Here is a 23403-nt window from a genome sequence, read left to right as displayed (position 1 = left end):
GTGGTATAATGCCAGTAAATAGCGCAAAAGTAATTCAGTGTTCTATCACAGCGTGTGATAAGCCATTATCTCATGTTTTCTATGGAAGATAGTCTCAGCTGAAAAACTTGGTAACACAGTAGGCTATTAATAGAATGTTGAATGTGATTACGTTTTTTGGATTACTGCAATATGTGATTACTTTTAGGAGTTGGTAGAAAGAAACTCTATTAAATGATAATTATAGGACTGCATTCACTTTAAAGTTCTGTAATAGACCCAAACATTGGAGTTTTGATTAACTGTTCTCCACAGTTTATAAAGTAATTTTTTTAAAAAACTAGCAATTCCCTCTGAAAGTGGTGGTATGGACTACTCAGATTTATAACTGAAAAAAGAAACTTTAAATGATCATGTAAATTATTTGACTTGCAAATGGTAACACACTCAGAGAAGTTTTTTTATACGGAAGTACATAGAATTTTAACTTTTTTACTTTGTTGTCTATCATAACTTATTTTAAAAACAAACACAGAAATAGTTAAATTAACATCACTGCACTGAAGATTGTACAAAAATGAGGGAAAACCAGAATGGAAATGGATGGATTTCATTACACTATTCATTTCCCAAACATGAAATTATACAGGAAGATTCAATCCTTAAATAATGTCTTGTTGAAATAAGCTTTTGCAGTACTGTCAGGTACAGTCACTGCATTCAACTGACATCGTTTCCTTTACAAAACATTTTTATCTGGGTTAAATTTGTCATTAAAAAAAAGAATGAATTTGCTGCATATGGAAATGAAGGATTAATGGAATTGGCTGGAGTCAGGAACCATAATACCATTTGCCTGCAGCTGTATCAGAGCATCTCAATTCTGACCCATGCTTCCTCTTTTAGATTATAAAATCTAATCCATTTTCAGTTTGATATGGTGACCATAAAATATCTTTTAAAGAGAAACGTGGCCTCAGGGTCTCACACAAAGAATACCTTTTTATTTACTTTTCTCTAAAAACACATTCATCAATTTTTCAAAAATTGTGTTTTACTACTTTAAAGAGAATAAATACATCCCCCTCCACTGAATCCTTTATGGATTGCTTATGTATGTACAAGTGCCAAGCACCAGACAACAGTATTACTTTGATCCTTCAAGAATAACAGAAATTTTGTTTGGGAGCTCTTATGATAATTACCCTCACTTCAGATGTGATAGAGATATAAAGTATGCCACAACATAACACTTGAGAGAAAGAAGTTGTTATTGAAATCATATCTGGATTATGTTGCCTTTTGTACTTCTGGCAATCTAGAAGAAATCCTTTGGATTCATTATTTAAATCAGTTCAAGAGAGTTCTACATTTCAGAAAACAGTCAAGTTTCCTTCAAACATTAAAGCTTTCTAATTAAAACCAATATCTTAGAAGCTGAAGTAATATTTTCCCTGTACAAGAAAATAACAAATGAACATTGAATGAGAATATCATATTGATTATCATTAAATAAATAGAATAAATATTTATAATAGCTGAATCTGTCTTTTTTCTGTTTACCATCCTCTGGCTTCCTCAAACTCTGTCAAGTTAGGTTCACTGATGACATTTTGACATTCAGCTATGCCTGGGGTTTTTTTGCCTACAAATTTCTTGCATCTTAACATCAATCTGAATGCAAGGCTACACTGTATTTCATGAACAGAAAACTGGCAAAGGGATCAGGATACCCGTACCCCGAGCTACACTCAATCTGGGTATGTTTCACAACAGAAATCCACATTTGTATTTCCTACAAAAGGTTAGCGTGGCAGTGATTTTATTCCATTAGGAATCTAGTCCATGTCTCTTGTGACCCATAATTTAAAAAACTAGCAAGCAGAGAAAGGTGAACAAATACAAGCAACCTAACAATTTTTCTGCCTCAGCTAATTTTAGCTTAGCAAGTAGTTTTCTCTAAATCAAGGAGATCCGCCAATTACGTTTAGTGAATGTTTTTGTCAAAGTTTTTTACCCTCTTCCTAGGAGATAAAATGGTAGTGGATTTTTCATGAAGGATATTATTATGTAATTTAAAATAAGTATTCGAGAAAATTAAAGTGAGTTAACAAACATTACATCATGCCAAGAACATCCCTGTCTTTCAGCTATATTTTTTTCTGCTTTCCTCCCCTGAATCTCTGGCAAACAGACACTGTCAAAGTTAATGAAAATGCTGTTGCACGACATGTTGGCCACGAGTTTTCCTTGTCATTTCTTTGGACACTAGTATATAGGGAATCTTCACACAAACCTCTGTTGTCTCTGAGTGTAAAATTTGGATTATGAATAATTTCAGGTGGTAAACTGAAGATAAATCTTGGTCCATTGGCCGAGTCATCCTTGTCATCAGCACTAATTGTAATAAATTGCTGTAAAAGAAAAGTACTCTATAAACAAACAGCTCCTTCTCTGGTTATATCACATATAGACAGAATTCTGAGAAATCCCTTGAATACAAAGAATTTCGAACTAGCAGAACCACCCCCCAAATACCTCAACAAATGTATGCAATTATAAACACAGAGCAGACTCAAAACTAGAACAGGCAATCTTTATTTGCTATTACATTTAACCAACACAGAATTAAATCTGAAAAAGTATACACTTAAATATACACTCTTATATACAAATATGTGCTAATGATAACTTATCAGACTAAATAAAACTATGCAGAAAATTCAGCAGCTCAGAGGGAGTTAGCACAATGTCCTTTCCAAAATGCCATACTAACTCCAAAAGTGCATATAATGTGTAGAGCAGTATTTCTATATGATACTAACCCCTCTTCCTCACAGATAGTTCAGGGATAAATCTGTAGGCTAAACCCTCCAAGCACCGTACTATGGTTCTTCCCATAAGACGCTGAGTATTTCTCTAATATCCAAAACAGGTTCACAACTGGGAAAGCTGCTCCCAAACAGCTTCGGTGCCCATGTGATGGTGGATACTCACAGTCAACACCAGTCATATTCAGTGCATGAAGCACTGTATTTATAACTGTGGATAGCAACTCAAAATAAAAACACAGGAAAGTTCCCTTCTGAGTGCTCTAGGCATTCTGGTCAAAACTTCAAAACAAACATTCGTTTACTACAACTTATCTGAGCTGCCAACACAAAACTGGGCTAACACCCTGAAGAAAGAAATTCATGCGCAGGGAAGGCGGTGGGCACAGGCGTACCTGATTGCTTCGAGCATTCTCACAGACAAACGCTTCATAGGCTGCTGCAAATTTTGGAGCATTGTCATTGACATCAACAACTTTAATTGCAACTGGAACTTTGGCTTCCTGGTGCTGTTTGTCTATGGGAGTAAGCAAAAACATAATGAAACAGAAGCAGGAAATGCCCTCAAAACAAACAAAATCCCAGCTGTATCGAGGTAAAAATGAAATAGGCTAAAGTATTTCTATTAGGATTTATTGCAGTTTATCAAACTGAGACAATTAGAAGACTACAGAATTTATACCATTGATTATAAAATATCTCAGTGAAATACTTACAGACTTCAACTGCAAAGACAGAGATATTATGCCAAGCAATTTCTTCCCTGTCCAAAGCTTTTATTGTCTTGATATTGCCATCTTCTGCATTAATAATAAAATATCTTTCAAGGTCAGTGTGGCGATCAATTGAATATCTAAAGAAGATTAAAAGTCAGTAGTTAAAGAAGGACTTAGTATTTGCTCTATATCATTATTATTTTTAAATAATCATAAGCGGTACACTTATTGTTGCCCTTAATTTCATTGTTAGAGGGATGATATATAGTTCTTTTAAAAGGAGATTCACCTGGTTGGTTTCTACATTTAGAAAAAATATTATGTCAGAATGTTTGTAGTAAGTGAAAATTATTGTTCTTTGAAGTTCTTTGATATTAAAGCCCCAAAATAGTCTTTATTTTTTTCTCTTATAAAACATGATAAAAATATCTACTGGGATATTTATGGTTTCTTCTTTCATATTAATAATGAAGATCTTTTAAGTCTTCTGATCTTTGGATTACTCAGAATGTTAATTGATCATACCAGATTATTAAATATTATCCATTATCTACACATTTGTACAGCTTTATACAGCTCTGGTTTTCATATCTTTACCTCACAAGTCTTTGAATATACCCACAAAACAGAGTTTCATAATTTAATTTACACTGAGAACATGACAAACAAAAATAAACTAATAGAAGGCTACCCAATGTAACTGCAGAAAGTAGGTGTATGTATGTGCTTGTCATTAGCAATTAATACTTAACAATTACCCAATATAATCTCTAACCCACTGCATAGACTTCTATCTTTTGAGAAAAAACATGCTGTGACAACAGCATAGGATATTTTCTAGAAAATATAATTTAGAATGGAGTCTAACACAGATGTCCTTAAATATATTTCATGTAGACATAGCTATGGTATGCTTTCTTAGGGACACAGGTTTTGAGAAACTAGTAGTTTACGGAACAAGATATAAAAACAACGTTGTATGGTTAAAGCTATTAATATTCTGGGTTAATTTACAATAGTACTATGCTAGATCTATCACACCATCTTAATAACTTGCATAACAATTTTAAAAGTTAATGCTTAGAAAGAAACAGCCTGCTCTAATGAAGCATACCTTATAGCACTGTTTGCAGCATCAGGGTCTTTGGCATGTACTTTTCCAACCACAGTACCAGATGCTGCGTTCTCTTGTACTTCAAAAATATAACTTGGCTTTAAAAATACAGGTGGCTCATCAGCATCTTCCACTGATATCTTCACTGTTACTGTGTCCTTGAACGGCCCATTGCTGATGAACTTGGGATCAATATGTACATTGGCTGCCTCTACCTTCAGACTGTAGGACTTTTTGGTTTCAAAATCTAAGAGCTGCAAGAAACAACATGACAATGCATTCCACAGTTAGAAAAACTAGAGTGTAAAAGCAGTAAGCAGTACCCTAGTATTCAATGACATAGAACAAATGTGAGCATCTGTCAACAAGCTTGGACTGAAATGTGTGTATTTAAAAACATAAAGACTCAAATGGAAGGAGCTACATTCTATGTATGGAGCAGCATAGGAAGGCACTCAAAATATCATGACAGAGTCCTTGTCTTGCTCTTTGCTTGCTGTATCACTCAGGAAATAATCTTTACTGGGAAGATTAACCTTTTCTTCATGCAGCATTCCAGGTAGCATAAAAAAGCAATGGATAGGAAAGGAGTTCCCACAAAATGCCAGGCTTGGCCTATCCCAACCTGGCAGGCATTCCTTTAGAGATATGGATGTGGCTCGACTTGCTACTGGGTGCATCAAGAGATAGGACGAAGAGAAGTTGAATTATTTAAGTAGTAGGGGAAACATGAAGATGGTTTGCAGTGCTTTCATTTCTGTAGTTCTTTCCATCCATGCATCTCATAGCACTTTACACAGAAGAGGTGAAATAATGCCCCATCAGTCCTTTTGGGAGCCTGATTAAACTCACAGCATATCTGCATTGCCATTGACATGAAATGGCTGCAGTGTTGCAGTACTAGTAACTTCACAATGATCATGCCTCTAAATATCTGAGAAGCAGGTGCCAACCACAATTCACAAAGTACGCGAACAACATAGAGTGAATGGTGTGGCAGTTCGCCCACGTTTTAAACTACACAAAAAATACACTCCCCTCCTCTAGAAAAGATACAGTAATTGAACCACAGCATAGTTTTGACCAGAGGAGACCTATGGGTCTCTTCCTGAGAGACTGCCCTGGTGTGCAGGGCACGGCTAACTTTGGAGTTAAGTCGCCCTGGCCTTCTCCTTCAAGTTTTTATTATCTCCAAGAGACATAAATAGCTATAAAGATACAAAGAACAAAATAATAATGCTTAAATAATGAATATGATTTATAATTTGTAATTTAAAATTCATTTAATAACACTTTTAAAGATCACACTGATGGATTGTGTATGAAATCATCTCAGTATTTTTGCTGCTTTTCGCATAGCCTGTGACTCCTTCAGAACAATATTGTGGACAATGCACAGCTGAAGAATTCAAACTATAGGGCATGAGGCTGTTCAGACCGAACATAAAGCAACAGTGAATGTCTGCTACTTATCAGCGCTAGGCAAAACTTCATTAACAATGAAGCTGATGGCATTGTATTTTACCGTGACTTTTTATTATGAATTCATTTAGTTTGTGTAATTAATCCACTGTACAGTATTTATGTAACTCTTCTTGGTTATTTTCTTCCATTCCAATTCAGCTAATGGGGAAATGGAATATTAAGAGTTAATCACAGCTTTAGAAACAAATTAAGTGAAATTGCATTTACTGATATTTTAGCTTAGGTGGTAATCCATTATTATCAAATATTCTGTCAGCAACAAAGAATACTACACATTAGTAGGTGTTACCTTCTTAAGCTTTACAACACCCTCCTGAGTCTCATAATCTGTTGTAATTTCAAACATATCCATGCCATCTCCATCAATGATGCTGTAAGCTACTAAGCCATTTTCCCCAATGTCTGGATCTTTGGCCTTCACTCTTCCTACTTCCTCTCCTGGGACAGCTGCTTCCGACACTGACATCTGGTACACACCTGGTGAAAGAAAAAAAGGCATTTGCGTTACGCATGCAGTCTGCTCTCCAGTTGTATAGTCACTCATTTAACTTGTAAGTTCCAAATAAGCACAGTAATTTTTTACATTTTCAAATCCCCTGAGGGAATGTTATGTTATAAAGAGCTCTGAGAAGCAAGTCATCTGTGAAATCTTAAAACACATTGCTAATCTATATAAAATTACCTCCTCACTGATCTTTTACACAATATCTGTGTATCTCTCTGTTCAGGGTGGGGTTAAAAATGCAGCCAATCATTCAGAATGCAGAAACTGTTGTGACATCAAGGTTATAATTCATATCAGAAATGTTATTAAAAAAATGGAAGGAAAATTCTCTTTCATATGACTCATGGTATGACCTTCAACTCCGTAGAATCCAGAAGTGTTTCTGCTCAATTCATTGAGGAGCCACAAATTACATACAACGAATTGCATAAGACCTCTCTGCTGTGCTGGCTAAAGAATTAATCTGCTGTTTTCTATGGCTTTAATTTGGAGTGTGAACGTATAGTAATAATGATTATCAAAATTTAACACAACAGAGAATACATAACAATTTGTATGGGATTCCCTATCAAACAAAAAATGGCTTTCCCTCATCAAACTCCAATGGGAAAACCATCCCCAAACGTCCCACAAATGTGTTGCCATACAGGTTTTTCCTTGCTTAATCAGGGACACAGGGATTCCAGGACCCTCCCAACCCACTCCAAAGTTCAGGTAACATAACCTAATCTAATCCTAAATGTACAAACCTATGTCAGTATTTTCTGCCACTTCATCAGCATTAATAAATTGGGGGAAAAAAAGCATGAGAAAATAAAATAATCTAATTATCCCCTCCTCCATAATTGCTCTTTGTTGCTACACGAGCAACCTAGGAACATCAGGAGGCTTACACCAGGCAGGGACTTGGCTCATTACCATAAAAACAACTGGCACATGTCACCAAAACAGGTCATTAACTCCAGTCAGAAAGAACCCAGAATTTAAGCACATTACTCATTAAAGGTTTGAGCAATGAACAAAAAAAAAAAAAAAAGGAAAAGAAGACTAAATAATCAATCACTTGGATGTTTATATAAACAGGTCAAATCCTGGTTTTGAGTTACAAAGCATTCCAAATTAAGGTTTTAAGTTGGGGGTGAATGATTAAGTAGAGTAACAGCTATTTAGCATTTCTGACAATATTAAATATTCTCCCAAAACACTGAGTAAAATGGCTTGAATTCATAGGAAAAAATTCATCATTTGATGAAGTTATCAACAAAATAGCATGTACTGGGGTCCCAGGTTACGTTTTGGAGTAAAAAGGTATGTTTGTGAGGTATGTAAAACCTGACATTTTTAGGATTTAATATCTTCCTATTAGAATGGTAGAAAATGCTGACATAGATTTTTACATTCAGGGACTGGCTATGTCATTTAAGCTCTTGCATGAGGGTCCAGGAAGCTGTGATATTGGAAGAAGAGCTGTTAGAGAGATGGTCATGTCCAGGATGTATCAGTGTCATAATGGTTGCTCAGAGGAGAAACAGAGTGGGCTGTGATGGTGCATACACTGCACTCCAAAAAAAAAACCCATGCAGAGATGAGATGCAGAACAGATGTGTGGGTCCATTAATGTACTTCCACCCAGCTGTGAAGACTGAATCTGTTAATGTCAGCCTTGATTAATTTTATATGTGAAAAATAAATAGCACAGGTATAAAATTGACTTTTTTTGACCACCAGCAATACACTTCAAACACCAATTTAAAAGTGCAATTGTACTAAATTTGGTTTGTATTGCCATGGTAAATGTAAGACTGGAGGAGTACCCAGTCTTAACTTTTATTGTTATAGACATTCACCATTCACTGAGAGTGTTTATAGAAGTAACAGATGAAATATCAATGCTTAAAATGAAAGCCTATGAGAAATAAAAAATGATGCTCGCTCACTTGAAGGTCTGTCAAAGACGTGAAAGGGCATAATCAGGAGCTGTTAATAGATTGTGCAACACTTTCATCAAGGGCCAAGAAAGCAAGAGACTTCAAGTCTCAGAAATACAGCTATAAGAACATAAAGTTCTTAAAGCCTTTCCTTTGTCCGTCTTCAGCAAAAAACAAAGTGGAACTGTTAATTGAAAATTACTGTCATAACTATGCTTGCAAATAGCTATGAACTTGGAGTACTGGAAGGCATGACATTAGGCCACTTGGAGACTTCTTTCAAACACTGTGAATCAGAACTTTCTGCTGCATATGCGCAATGTGCCTACTGCATACTGCAACTCTTCCCAACACAGAAGAATCTGTTCCTACGCAATACACGAGAACGTTTTAACCTCCTCCTATTTCCCCGCAATGAATTCTTAAAGTTCTTGTGGCTTGCTTTTTTAGTGTCTCTTACATCCACACTATACTTACTCTGTGGGAACTTTGGTGGGTTGTCATTGACATCTGTAAGTGTAATTGTCACTTTGGTTGTCCCTGTGAGGCCTCCCATGTGTCCTCCCATATCTTTTGCCTGTATTACAACGTGATACTCTTCCTTAGCTTCTCTGTCCATATTTGGGAGAGCAGTTCGGATAATTCCTATAAATACAAAGAAAATATGGCACATACAAACTTTCACAGATTCACATAATGAAAAATTGGATACTGTATTTTTAGTTTGCATTAAAATACAGCAATATTTGCAGTGATGGTGCAGATTCTGTCTTCCCTACACTGTGCATCATGCTATGCAAGGAAAGTAGCCCAAATATTCAACAGAGTTGAAGACAGAACCACCCTAGAGAATTACAGTTCAGCACTGAACCATTTCTATCATACCATATCACACCACAAAAGTAGTAGTATTATCTTTCTAGTGTGTACCCAGAAGCTCTACCAAATACCAGGGGATCATGAAAGTGCTTAGCTAGAAGTAAGAGAGAATGAAGGAAGCTTTGCTCAAACACATCAGTAGATATACCCAACTGTACTGCCTCAGTCAATATATTTAGTTCTTCATTTTAATGTATTGCAGTTATGAGGCCCTATTCAAATAAACTGCTCAATAATACCTGTTTGAGCTTCCACCGAGAAGTACGGCTGACCTTCAAGAATACTGTAAACCAATTTGGCACTGTTCCCATAGGTAGGATCATCAGCATCTGAAGCTGTTACCTGAATAACTGATGTACCTAAAAATGGAAAGCAAACACAGAAGGAATACAGTCAGAAGCAAACATGTCTGTAAGAACCGTGCAGATATGCTTTCAGTCATACAGCATAACTATTTCTCAACTTTTTTAATTTCCAGGTTTGGTAAATGAAAAAATATACTTGTCAATTTATATATGACAAAATAGACTCATACAATCCAAAAAGATTTGTCACCAGCTGTGATGTGGGTTAATATTCTAAACAGTGAAGATATAAATGTCAGCAGTCACTCTGTACCATTACAGGTTTTTTTCCTTAGTAGTTTAAGCGTTATATTGCTTTTGTCATTAGACAACCAAACAATAGAGTTTTCTTTTTGCGTTTTCCTTAGTAAGTTTCAGAGAAATCATTCCTGTAGAAATCTCCGAGATAGACACAAGCTCAAACAGGAGATGAAAATGGAATAGATAATGTGGCAGTGACTCCTTAGCTTTATTACACAGCTCTGCCAAAGGAAGGATCTTGATGTTTAAACTAGAGGATTCACACTTCATAAATGCCAGGGGACCCTCACATTCCTCCTAGGAGGAAACAGTCCTGTTCTAGGAACCATCTAGAGACACTTCGACCATGACAGTTAGTAGCTGTGCAGGGTTTGATTCGGTCAGCAAATTAGATAAATTGACTGAGTGACTGGCTGCGCATGAAGAAAATTTTACTTCCCAAAATTCTAGATGGTAAGAATTAGATAAAGCAAATACATACTGACAATGCAACATCTTCCATAAGGCCAGGAACTGAAGTGGGTTTATGAGTACTTACCTACATTTGATCTCTCTGGCACATTAGCATGGTAGTTTTCATGAAGAAACTCAGGTGGGTTGTCATTTATATCTTGAACTTTAACAATGAATTCAGAAGGTGGTTCCAAAGGTCTGTTAGTGTTCCTGTCTACAGCTTGTGCCGTGAGAGTGTACTGAGCTCTCTCCTCCCGGTCCAGTGTCTTTGTTGCATGGATGTTCCCTGATTTGTCATCAATGACAAAAATGATTCCTGCTCCTTCACCTGAGAGAATGTATTTAATGTTTCCATCTCCAGAATCAATATCTGAATGAAGCTACAAAATGAGAAACAAACATACCTTAACAAGATGGTATACATTTCATGTATGTGTTTATGAAACAAAAAAGTTCTCGAAATTAATACAATTTCATAGTTTTCAAAAATCTTGTCTTACATCAGGCAATAATCCATACTTTGGTACACGCTGTAAGCACATCTGCCCTGCATTTAGAGAATCTGCCTGCAGACTTGCCTGCCACCACACGTAGGGTGCTACTGAGACCCAAGCGTTAAGATTTAAGGAAGAGAATACATGAGAAGATAGTTATAACAGGTTATAGTTATAACTAGGTTGTATACAAAAAGCTGTTAAGTGACAGATTGGATGTAACAAATGAGCCAATCAGTGATTGCCAACTAGCTTTTCATTACAACCTCTTCAATATAAAAGAAGCAACAATGCTTACTAAACATTCTTACTTTCACAACCAATGCACACTTCAGTTTGATGAATGAGGGAAACATTGAGCCAAATTACAGATTTATTGATTTTATATTGACATCTACAAATTGCACATACCCAACCATCTTTTAAACCAGAATACCCAGAATGGTATTTGCTGTCATTGATCCTCTTCTCCACTCTTTTGTGCCAGGGTTAAGTCAACACAGTTCTGCTGACCATTTATAAACTGGCAAATACACTGTTTTATTTATGTATTTATATTCTGTTAGTGTTAGACATTAACAGAATAACAAATCAGTCCAGGATGTGTGTACACACACATGTGCACACAGATATATATCTCCCTCTATACATACCCCTCATATATTTAATTTTACTGATAACTTGAAAATTAAAGGACTAAGAGATACCTATTGAGCAGTACACTTTTACTGAGCTGCTAGGTTAGACATTACATTTTTATTTAATATTTTTAAAGACCTAAGAATGATACCAGATATTCTTGAGACATATTGCTGCTGAAGTGGTTGCTGTGGTTCTTGCTGTTTTGTTAAATAACAGCTTGTACACCTTCATTCAAAGACTGCCGAGGTTAATGCAAAAATTTGTATCCACTTAGGCAGTATTTTGCTTAGCACCTTAATTGAGTTACAATAAAACGATTAATTGTAAGTGAATAAGTAGACGAAGAAGCAGCTAATACAACAGAAAAGTAATGGCAAGAAAAAAAGCAGCTCACAAAATAATAATACAAATTAATAATTATTAATCGATGAATGAAAAAGAAATTCTTTCTTACCCTTCCCACTAGTACAGGATCTGGTCCTGTATACTCTTCTATAACAAAGAACTGATTCCACACCCAGCCTCTTTTTGAACGATGCAGAACTTGTCCTTCTTTTCCTTTTTCATGGTGACCATGAAGTGACGGCCTCGCATGATTCAGTTTTTCTGTAGTTATGGCATGGCTGTAATACAGCATGCCCAGGCAGAGAAGAGCGGCATGTAAACAATTGTCCTCCTTCATTTTTGGTTACTTTGTAGGCACAGGAGTATCCAAGAATCTACCCCTTTCACCTTGGAAGCAAAAGGTTTGTGACTACTGAAAAGATTCAGATAAAATGTTCTGCACATAGGATGCCTCCACACATTAAACACATCACTTTAATGCTCTGCAGCTTCACAGCTTAATTCCTGAAAGTAAAATGGAGAAGATTGTCAGTTCTTTTATGTCTTTAATATGCAATAATTTTTTTATTAAGCAAAATAAAAGTAGGTCTACCTTGGAAAATTTCAGGATAATAGGAAGATTAAAATATATTAATAATTATGAAATATTGAGTAATGAGCATATTTGGTGTTTTGTTACATGTAAGTGCCACCTTGTAAAATCTCCTGACTTGCTGGTTAGGGCACTCATTTGGAAGTTCAAAGCAAAAGAATCATATTCTGTCATGATCCTTCGAAATGAATCTAGCCCAAGCTGCAAGGTAAGTGTAGAAATACCTAATTTATACCTAAGTCCTCTTTGGAGCTTAGCTATAAGCCTTAGATATAAGCTGTTAAGCCATAGGTTTAGCTATAAGATAGATACCAAGATACTGGCTTATCAAGAATGGAATGTTTCTACACATGCCTGGAAAAAGGCCTTTTCATGACCAACAGATTTTCCTGCTGAAAATAACTACCCATGTTTTTCTAGGCAGGAGCAGTGGCTGACAGAACTCCAAGGACCTACATTTTCGATTTAGACCCTTGAAGTAGCCCTTCTACCTCCCCCTGAGGATCTAGTCATCGAAGCAGAGAAGCAGCATTGATTGCCAATTCTGCTGTCTTTGTGCTGGTGATGATAAATACCATAAACCAATAAAAACATATTCAGATACTTTTGATAATATAACAATTGATTTGGCTATTTATTCCTACTTTCCCTGTGATTTAAGTTATCAGAATTGTATTGATTTCCTACTTTCTAATAATTCTTAAAACACTAGGTCTGAATTAATATTTGAAGAAGACATTGCGTAATACAGTGAAATCTGAACTAAGGCCTATACCTTCAGCAGCTAACAATCCATCATAAAGGCCAATTTGACTTATCCCTGAGGTTTCCAATATATTCTCCTTCAATCTTTACAGAACAGTCAATTTTTACAAAGCCTCTGTGATGTTTGTTTCAGCTTTCAATGTAATTCACTTTACTCTTCTGCAAGATACCAAAAACATGCAATGTTATATTCATACAGGCATATGTATAAATATATGCTACCATCTTCTTTAAAAAAGAATGATTTTTTAATGAGAAATAAGGAGATCTTACACATAGTATTTGTAGCAGACAAAATGTGAATATAGGGAAGAGCTTGAACCTACATCACATGCTATAACTCCAGCAACAGATAAACATCTCAGTAGTACCAAGTTCACTCATCTTGGGATGTTTTTCTCAAATCCTGAACAATCATGTCCTCCCATCCTTGTCCCTTTGCACAGTTACATGAAAACAGACACCCAACACTGACAGACAAGGGTTTATAAATAAGTGATTCATAAATAAGGAATTAAATATTTGTTTTTATTTCTTAAAAAAAGCTATTTTTTAATTTTTATTTTATTGAAAACTGAAACAATCTCAACTACAATGCCACAATGGCTCCAGTGTAATGAATTAAATGAAAGTCACACATATAGATGCCAACATAATAAATATGCTTAGGAGAGTCAGATTAAGTACAACATTTGGTCTATTAATTTAATTTTTTACTATTGTTATATGATGTCACATTACAGATGACCCATACCAGCATGGAAGACTTGAAAAAGAAAACAATCTCTATTAATTTGGTCAGAAAAACGCTTTTATTTTGATACAATATGTGTATGTGGAGCATTAGGTCTGTGGTTTTAGAGCTTATTTCATATCTCCATTTTGTTGATGTGTGAAAATAAGGGAGGACTTAAAGGCCTGAAAACTTTGGAAGTGGATTAAATATGCAAAGCCTTTCAACACAACTTATTATAGTGGCTGTCTATGATAATAGTTAATTCTAAAAGGAAAGGACACTTCCCCCCCCTCAGTTTCACATAGAAAAAATAAAATTGAAGCCCCTAGAGTATGCAGTATTTACTTACCAAGCTTCCCTATCATTAAACTTTATTAAACCATAGTAAGTCTTTTTAAATACAAGCCATCAAATTCTCCACTCATCCCACAGACGTAAAATGAGTTCTTCTGTCCTGTTTAGTAAACACCTCTGGTTTTACCTCCTTGTGGCAGGTGTAAATTTAAGCCCACAGCAATCAGGCTCTGAGGTTACCTCTTTTGGCTGCTTTGTCTACAGAAATTTATTGATGTAACCAAATTCTACAAATTCAGGCCAGTTCAGTCTGCTACATAACTGCATCCAGTTAATCAATGATACTGCTGTTTCAGATGTAGTTTGCTATAGAGTGTCCTTTGAGCCAAATAGTCTTCAATGTCATGCCAAATATAGCTAATTATGCTGCTCAAATACACTTGCTATAGGGATCTATAGCATGTTACTCATGTGCAGCAGTTAGAGGTACTTGGGCCCTGGGACTGTTAAATGGGGCCTTCATGCTCCAAACTGAAATGAAATAGGAAGGTATGCCTAGACAGCTGTGCATTTTTAAACCTGCTGTGAAAAAAAAATTCAAGTAAACTGCTTACATTAATAGATTTTGGATGTGTTTGAAAATTAAACTCACTGATAATTATTCTTCATTAAATCACATAATGATTTCAACAATGAAAATAAGTAGACAAATATGAACATTATTCCCAAACTTCTCAAAACTGTTATGTAAATCAGTAAATACTTTATAAAGATACTTAACAATAATGGAAGAGCCAAGCTGATACATACGCTGCTTATGATCAGCTATTCAAGTGTGAAGTGCTGGAAACAAAATATTAGTCACACATCCATGCTTAATTTACTAATAAGAATTTAAGGCAAAAATTGTTTGCTACCTTTTGTTTTATCCTCTGCATATAGAGGATAGAGAGGAAGAAATAAGGCTACATATCTTCAAGATAAAGAAAACCATTATCTCTCATCCACTACTTGGGCTCAAAAAAAATCACTAAGGCTGTTTATGGTAATTGCTTCTGTTTTGAGTTATAATGTGAAAGGACTCCATGCTAGTAATACCAAGTTGGGTCTTTATTAAGTGACCTACTGCTAGATAGGCTGCAATTAAAGTTAGAGTTGTAGACAACAAGGTCTCTCCAGCCTCCTCGTGCCCCTCTCACTTTCTCCCTTCCTGAAGTTCACACTCTCTGTTCAGTTACATACCGGCTGTCACAGTGATAAGCCCTCTGACTCCTATTGGCATAAGAAAAGCTAATAGAATAAATAAACAGAGTTCCACTGAAGTCTATGAAATTACTTAAATTCAAAAGAGCTACAGTTTGGCTTTTTATAAACTACTTTCTTCTTAAAATGCAAGGTACACACGATGCTCTCAAAGCTAAAATAAACTTCATTAAAAAACGAAGCAGCATTATTAACAAGAAAGAAGTATTTTTTTCCTCTTTTTTTTTTTTCAAAACAATCTACTTTAAACCTTTCACATGTTTTAATGTTAACTCAGCTGCTGTAAGCCTACAGTTTCCTACTTCTTCAAGCAGAAAATATGGAAAAGCAGCTAAAGAATTTATAAAGCAATTTCTTTTCTCTTGTGGAAAAATACCTCATAATCCTGTAAGCATGGAATACAAATCTGAGGATGGCAAACGCCACAGCTGACTGGACTGCTGCTCTGGTGAGTGTCTGCAAATTCTCTGTGTGCAGCGCTTTCATTCAAACACTGCACAACACTACACAGACAGTGAACTATCAGAATCACTTGCTGTGAATGTTTCTAGTCTTTTTAAAAAAAATCACAGTCTTAGAGATATCCTCAACGTTATTGTTATTTCTGCACATAGATTGTACTCCTCAACTACAGCAAAGCAAACCTCAGTGAGCAACTGACCAGCTGCAACATCCTGATTTTTTTCCATTGTTGTTTAGAATTGCACAACATATAATTTGAAATCCTGTGTTTTCCTAAGAAATCTGTAAAAAACTCTGCTTCCCACTTCCTTAAACATAGTGGATGCCAGGTTTGAACTAAAAGGGACTTTTTCTCAAAAGGAAGACTTCCATTAACATATTTTAACTGCATACAAATGTTGACAATTTTGGTACTGAATAATAGCTCTATCAGGGATAAAGAGAAAACAAGAGTTAACCAGCCACCACACAAGATCAAATCACCTCAGAGAGGCACATGAACGCAATGAGATTCCCAAATGCTGCCCACGTAAGTTCATCAGTTGCGGTTCAGGACTGAGAAATGTTAAAACAGTATCTAGTCCACACTCTGAAAAACAACATACACTGTGAGGTGCATACACAAAATATTTGCATGGAAATAGAAGATCTCCCTAAATAATTGTGAGAACATGTCTTCAGGGCACTTCTAGCTACACAGATAATATGTCTATGTTTTGTACTTGTAGTTGCTACTTAGTTCTGGAAATGCAAAGCTAGTAAGCTTCAATTTTAACATAAGAAAAGTCAGTTCTTCCACTGTTAGAAAATAAAATCCATCAATATTCCTAATGGAAATGTGCTATTCAACTAATTACGAACACATCTATCATAAACCTGAAAAATGATAGAACCATGTCCACAGACTACGGCATGGAGTAGAGCCAGGGTCTTGACTGCTCCACAGTGCATCTTGCGCACCCTTGCACCAAGAGACCGCAAAATGCAGCACAGCCCAGTAGAGAGGTGGTGTTACGGAGTTATCCCTACTCTAAAGTCAGTCTGCTATGCAAAATTGCACACAAATTTGAATGACTGTTTATAGGTGACTAACAGACAAAAATAAAGAGCCAGCAAAGATTATTTTAATGACAAGACCAGTTGCGGAAGTGAAGTCTAGCCGATGTTAAATTTCTTTCATTATATTTATAGCAAAAATAATCCCAAACATTCATGCTGACTTCCTGTGTGCTATTAAATGACCATATGCCAAATTATAATAGACTAAACAATTTTTCTGATTTGTCTAGGCCGTAACTTCTGGATGATACACTAAAATAGCAATTGTTTTCAAGAATACACTTGGCAGAAAGTAGTCAAGAGCACAGTGTAGCAATATAATAATGGATGATTATGTTCTGAAATGTTTTGCAAAAGTACAAAGTAAATATAGCAAACTCCCAGTCCAAGTGAGATTTTAGCTGTAATTAGAATTAGCTGAAAAGATGATTTATTTTACAATAATTTTATCATCAGACAAGGAAATGAATAGTTTTTTAATGACAGAATAAATATTGGATCATATTAGTTCTGGAGTTTAGAGTGCCTGAGTTTTGGGCATAAGGAAGGAGTGGCGGGCTGAGCTGGCTGAGCCCTCCACCACCCATGGAGGCAGGGAGGGACCAGCTGTGGCCAGGCAACTCACCCAGCTCTGCGGGGGCCTCTCCTCCGTGTAATCAGGCATAGCAAAGCTAACAAGAACCTAGGCATTTTTCTGCTTTTGGGATAGGGCTGTCCTGAGCCGCCTCAGGGCTCATACTCCATGGTTTAACTTAAATGGTTAGCTAAGAGACTTTCTTCCTTGAATATTGTAATCAGGGTCATGAAAAATGAGCAGTTCATATGGAAAGAAGGTAAGAAAAAGATTTCCAGATCAAATAATCAGTCGAGTCCCATTGAGCCCATACCGGTTAATCTTTAGGGCATATCACGAATTTAAGTACTTCGGAAGTTTTTAATAAAACAGATGAATTGAGGGATGCGGAATAGTTCTGTGCACAACTACTTCATTACTCATGAGCATTGGTGAATGTATGTATAGCAGTGTGAATGCAGGGTGAATGCAGGAATTCAGTCTGGCATGTATTTTTATCCTCTTGTAGACTGCTGTATTCAAATACCTGATGCCTAAGTATTTTCAAGAAATTTACATAAATTAATATGAAGGATACTAGTTCTTGCTGCAGAAAGCTATTCAGTCCTAACGAGTAAGTTTCACATATCTTGATAACCTAACATTTGGTTTTAATTTAATTTTTTCCTTTTTAACAAAACTTTGTTCTCTTCCTTGATTCATTTCAAGAAAATGGTACATAAAGGTAAACAAATAGCATGGGCCCTTTTGTTTATGAAACAAGATAAAATACTGAGAATCAGTACCTTCTACATTTAACTTAATTCTCTCAATTACTCTTTGATTTTAAAGTGTTTTGCATTATCAGATCAATCTTTGAATAGTTTTTAGCTTAGACTCACTGTACAACACACTTATGGAAAAGAATGCATCTCATTTTATTTAGATGAAATAATGTTATGCAACATATCAAGATCTGCTATACAGCATATCTAGTTTGCATGACACACAGAGCAAAGCCAGTTCTTAAAAAAAAATCCTTTAGTCCCCAAAAAAGCCAAACTTTCTGTGAGATTCTAGATACCCTAAATCTGGACAAGACTAGAATTAGGATTATTGCATTTTTCCACTAGAACTAGAGTATGGCTGATTTTTCCTTGACGGAGCTACTTATACGATATGCAGAATTGAGAAAGGTGCAACACTGGTGTGTCATCATTTGCAAGGTCTACTTTAAATGGAATGAGCTAAACTGGAGGATGAGACAATATCAGCTTTTTTAACTTTCAGGTGCACCCCAGAAGTTAAGGGCTTTATGCATGTCTTTCCAGTCAAGAAATCAGCCCATTAGGAGATGGATTTTTGCTTCCTCAAATGAACCCCTTCTCGCAGGGCAGCACAGGGCCATAGAGCTCTATTCATACAACAGCAGAGTCCCCTCTCTAAGTGCCAGGACCACGACCCTTACTCATCACATACAAAGTAAGAAAATTAAAAACTAAGGGACTCCATACCCAGCAAATTGATTTTATGAATGTGACTAACACCATGAGACTAGTCATATATATACTTATCTACTGGAAATCAAGCATTAAAGGCCAATATGCAGTAGTCTAATGTAAAACATTTTGTTTAAATGACAAGAGCTCTGATCTCTGATACAGGAAAAGATTTTCATGCTGTATATGTAACTGGTAAATCTCATATTTCCCAATGTGTAATTCTAAAACAGACCGCCAGCGACTAACTCCCTGTGAGCCCTTCTGAAACACTGAATCTCTCTTCTTGTTGAAGCATATTTCAGGTCTCACTGGAGCGAACAGCAAATAACCTTCATCTGAATGCAAATTGATATAAAGCCTTTTGTGTCACTCACAAAACGTAATTAGTGTTACGAGACAAAAGTATTTAGTCCAGAAAAGGAAATTTTTCATATTTAAAGATACTTGGGAAAAAAATTCTCTTAGCTATTCCACTGAATAACAAGAATCTCACACTCCCCCAATTCATATTCTGCTGGTTTGCATGGGAGCACGATGCAATTCTAAAGGATTATAATCTGAGGCTGCAGTTCTGCAGAGCTAAGTATATACATAATTTTATATATGGTGTGCAAACAGCCAAGGTTCTAGGGGTACCCTACTACAGAGGGATTCTAGGTCACGGCAAGATTTGTATGTACTAAATACATAAATAAAATCTTTACAGAACTGGTGATTTTCATCTTTAGCAGTAGAAGTTACCTTAAAAATGCTAAGTAAGTTTTGTAGAATCCTATTCCAAGTTCTGTAGAATCCTATGCAAGGAAGTCTTAATCCTTTGCATTTTTAAATTATGTTTTATAGCACTGTATTGGATTACTGAGATGTTTAAAGCCAGTAATCCCCAGCTGCTCCAAAGAATAGTCTTTGAAATGTAGCCATATTTTCCTGTAGCAGCTTTGAGACTCAGTATTAGGAAACCATAGACAAAACCATAAAATGACGGCTCTTCAAAAATAGAAGTCATTTTGCAGGAAAGAGGAAGAAAAATAACCTCCCGACTAATATGATGTGACATATCCTTCAGTATCCACCTCTGAAATCATCATGAAAGGAAAGTATTTTCACCAGGCTTTGATTTAATATATACTCATTCAAGAAGAGTGAAATTGCCACTTGCTGTACCTCATACAAAGCAGTAGAAAGAAGGAAGACAACTTAGTACGTTATGAAGTGAACGACATAGAAATAAGCCTGAGAGAGTGATATTAAAAGACTTGGGAAATGAAAAATGGCTGTAAACAGAGTTTTACATTTACTTGCTGCCCTGGGGAGATCCACTTAAGATAAATGTGACAGAGGCTGTCTGTTTTTAAGCATAAACTCTACAGGAAAACAACTAGCATAAGAAAGGTAGTCTTATTAAAGAACATGGTGATTGATAGAGTCATTTGAAGTAATGACTAAGCTCTTGGTAGAGTTTATTTTAAACAGTAATTGTGTTCTTGTGTATCTTGGACAAACTGCAATTCTCATAATTTCCTGTATACTCGAAGGTCAATATAGCTGCAGCCTATGTCCATGCTAGTTTCAATACAGTTTACTATTATGTAAGTGGCTATAAATGACACCCTGAGGAGGAAACAAATGACAACTAAAGTCAACTTACTTCCAACTACTAATGCTGTACTTACATGCTAAGCCAACCCTGAATATTTTTTTTCCTCTAAGAATTTATACTTAAGAATGGCTAAATAACACTTGTACTGTGACTGATGCTCTTTTTTGGTTTGTGCCAAAAATGAAACAGAAAGTCAAGATGAAAGAGTGATAACTGAAAACCTATTAAAAACTAATGACTACAGGCAGGCCTGTTCAGCTACCAGACCAAACCAGAAGGAATTCCAACAAGCAATCCATTTCTGTTCTGATCTATAATCTCTTGCTGAAGGGCTGACAGCCTCAACGCAATCAGAAATCTAAACTGAATCTGTGGTATTGTACTTACAGCTTCATTTCTAGAGGCAGCTTCAGCAGTGCTGCTGAAATGCCAAACTATTATAGCATCTTGTGTGGTCTTTATATGACCAATGTTTCCCTCTACAAAACATTTTACCACTTTGAATATAATTCTACTAGCCTACTCGATCCCGCGGTCCCCTTCAATTTGGTCTCCCTCAGGTAGGAAAGTTTCGGATAAAAGATTGCCACTTTGGAAGCACATGCAATCCACCCTGACAGCAGTTTGTTTAAGTCTTGCAACCATTGTGACTCTCATCTAGAGAGGTTCACATAATTAGATTCTCTCTAACACTTATCTTTATAAAACTTGACAAGTTAGTGAATTACTAAGAGTCTCTGTCTTTTTCAAATACATTTGCTAGAGAAAGAAAGGTGAGAGCTAAATTTCTAATCAAAGAGCCTTCTCCTTTTCTCAGCTTGCTTGAAGCTGCAGAGGGAAGAGTTCAGATCCTTCAGACATGCACATGTAAGGTTCTTTTTGACAGTTTGCTTAAGTGTTCTAGTTTAGTGCAAATTTCTTCCATAAGGATCATAAAAGCCACTTTGAGATTTTTTCAATGAAAAACTGAATCAATAATTAATTTTTTCATAGGCAGAGATTGTCTGTGAAGAGACCTATTTTGGCTCAATAGCTTTAGATAATAACATCAGAATATTCAAACACATTCCTAATACAGCATCAATAGCTCTAATAAAGGAGACCATCGCTGTTTAAGTACCTAACGGGAGGCTACAGCTGAAAGGACCAAACCCACAAATTTAAATTACTATTTACAAACCATGAAGCCACGAGATTATAATTCAAACAACATTTGCATAAGTATCTTCTGAGATGTCTTGTTGTAAGTAGTCACCACAGAATACTTCCATTTAACTTAAAAAACAAACACACAAACAAACACAAAGAAAACACCACCTTCATTAGATACAACCTTCCCTTTGGCTTCCTGTGCAGGCTGACCTGCTCTGAGCACAAATCAAAGATGCTATCTGTATTTTCAGTGTTCCAAAGCTATAAGGACTAAGACATAATTCCCAATATTATGATACAAAACCAAAAATGCAACAAGAGGTGCTAAGGTGATGCAATTAGATGCTAAGCATACAAATAGCACAAAAAAAGACAGACTTGTCAGGTTGCAATTAAAATTTCTTTTTCACGCAAATGATACATTTGCAAAAAAGGGCAAATGATGCAGTATATTTTGCATGAACATAATTCATTTTGAGTTAAACCTGTTCATTACATATTTCTAACTGATCACATGAAATATTAATACATCCCAGAGATTATGGATTGGCACTATTTCTGACCTGTAATTACAGATGATTGTGACAAAACACTTCTATTCTGCTAGAAACCATTAACGACAATAGTTTTAAGGCAGTGCCTTGCTACAGTTGGAACGATGTTTGGTGCCATGATATCATGCAGAAGAGGCAAAATTTAAATACCTATAACGTATAGCTGGTCTTGCATAAAAGCCCTAGCTTCAGAAACTGATGTTCCACAGAAAGTTGGTCATGGGAAATTGTCATAAATGGGCATTTGTTTAATTAGATTAGTGTTATTCATAGATGAAGCTATGAATCAGCTATAATTAGATATATTCTAGAAGTGCATTATATGCTTTGGAGATATAAATATTCTACCTTTTGCCACCATTTCTCTGATGTCAAGGGCAAGTCTTGACCGTAAGAGGACTTAATCAGGACTTGTGGCATATATCTGCATCTTAGGTCACCAGTCTTAGAGTTCTGCATCTTAGATTACCAATGTCTTTTTTAACCAATGGGACAGTATAAAAGTAGTTGAGTGTGAATGAACACGTGTCCAGTCAGGTAAAGCTTTAGCTTCCATATCAGTAACAGATAGTTTTCTCCCTAATGAAGCCCAGCGAAGCGTTCCTTAAAAATGAGCTTGTGAAAAAGAATGAGGAAAGCAACCTGACACTTGGTAGAACTGCTGAATTAAGAACAGTATAATTTTTGGATGGAATGACTCTAATATGAGGTAAGTACAGGGAAAAGAATTTATAGTCATAGAAGAAAAATAGAAGCCAATAACAACAAAAAAAGAAAGACTGAAATCTTCAGTCAAAAGAATAGGATTAGGCACTTTTTTTTTCACATTAAATATACCTTTACATTCAGCATATTTTCTACCAAAATGTTCTTTTCAAAAAGTTGCCAGGGTGAT

At 35.9% G+C, this 23403-nt stretch overlaps 1 protein-coding gene across 2 annotated transcripts in view; it reads right to left on the bottom strand.

Moving 5' to 3' along the window:
- CDH11 (cadherin 11) overlaps positions 1-23403 on the bottom strand; it is a 226727-nt gene that overhangs the window by 6405 nt on the left and 196919 nt on the right. For both annotated transcript variants that reach the window (XM_068411535.1, XM_068411534.1), the window contains 9 exons: positions 12086-12480; positions 10581-10875; positions 9677-9796; positions 9036-9203; positions 6415-6602; positions 4641-4894; positions 3527-3663; positions 3206-3327; positions 2276-2393 (listed from right to left, as the gene is read on the bottom strand). In XM_068411535.1, the coding sequence (XP_068267636.1) occupies positions 2276-2393; positions 3206-3327; positions 3527-3663; positions 4641-4894; positions 6415-6602; positions 9036-9203; positions 9677-9796; positions 10581-10875; positions 12086-12313 (1630 nt within the window). In that variant the 5' untranslated portion in view covers positions 12314-12480. The remainder of the gene's footprint in view (positions 1-2275; positions 2394-3205; positions 3328-3526; positions 3664-4640; positions 4895-6414; positions 6603-9035; positions 9204-9676; positions 9797-10580; positions 10876-12085; positions 12481-23403) is intronic.

Source organism: Nyctibius grandis, chromosome 12 (assembly GCF_013368605.1).
Source record: "Nyctibius grandis isolate bNycGra1 chromosome 12, bNycGra1.pri, whole genome shotgun sequence".
Taxonomy (NCBI): domain Eukaryota; kingdom Metazoa; phylum Chordata; class Aves; order Nyctibiiformes; family Nyctibiidae; genus Nyctibius; species Nyctibius grandis.
The sequence above is the reverse complement of the archived record's forward strand: the minus strand, read 5'-3'. Positions and strand labels throughout refer to the sequence as shown.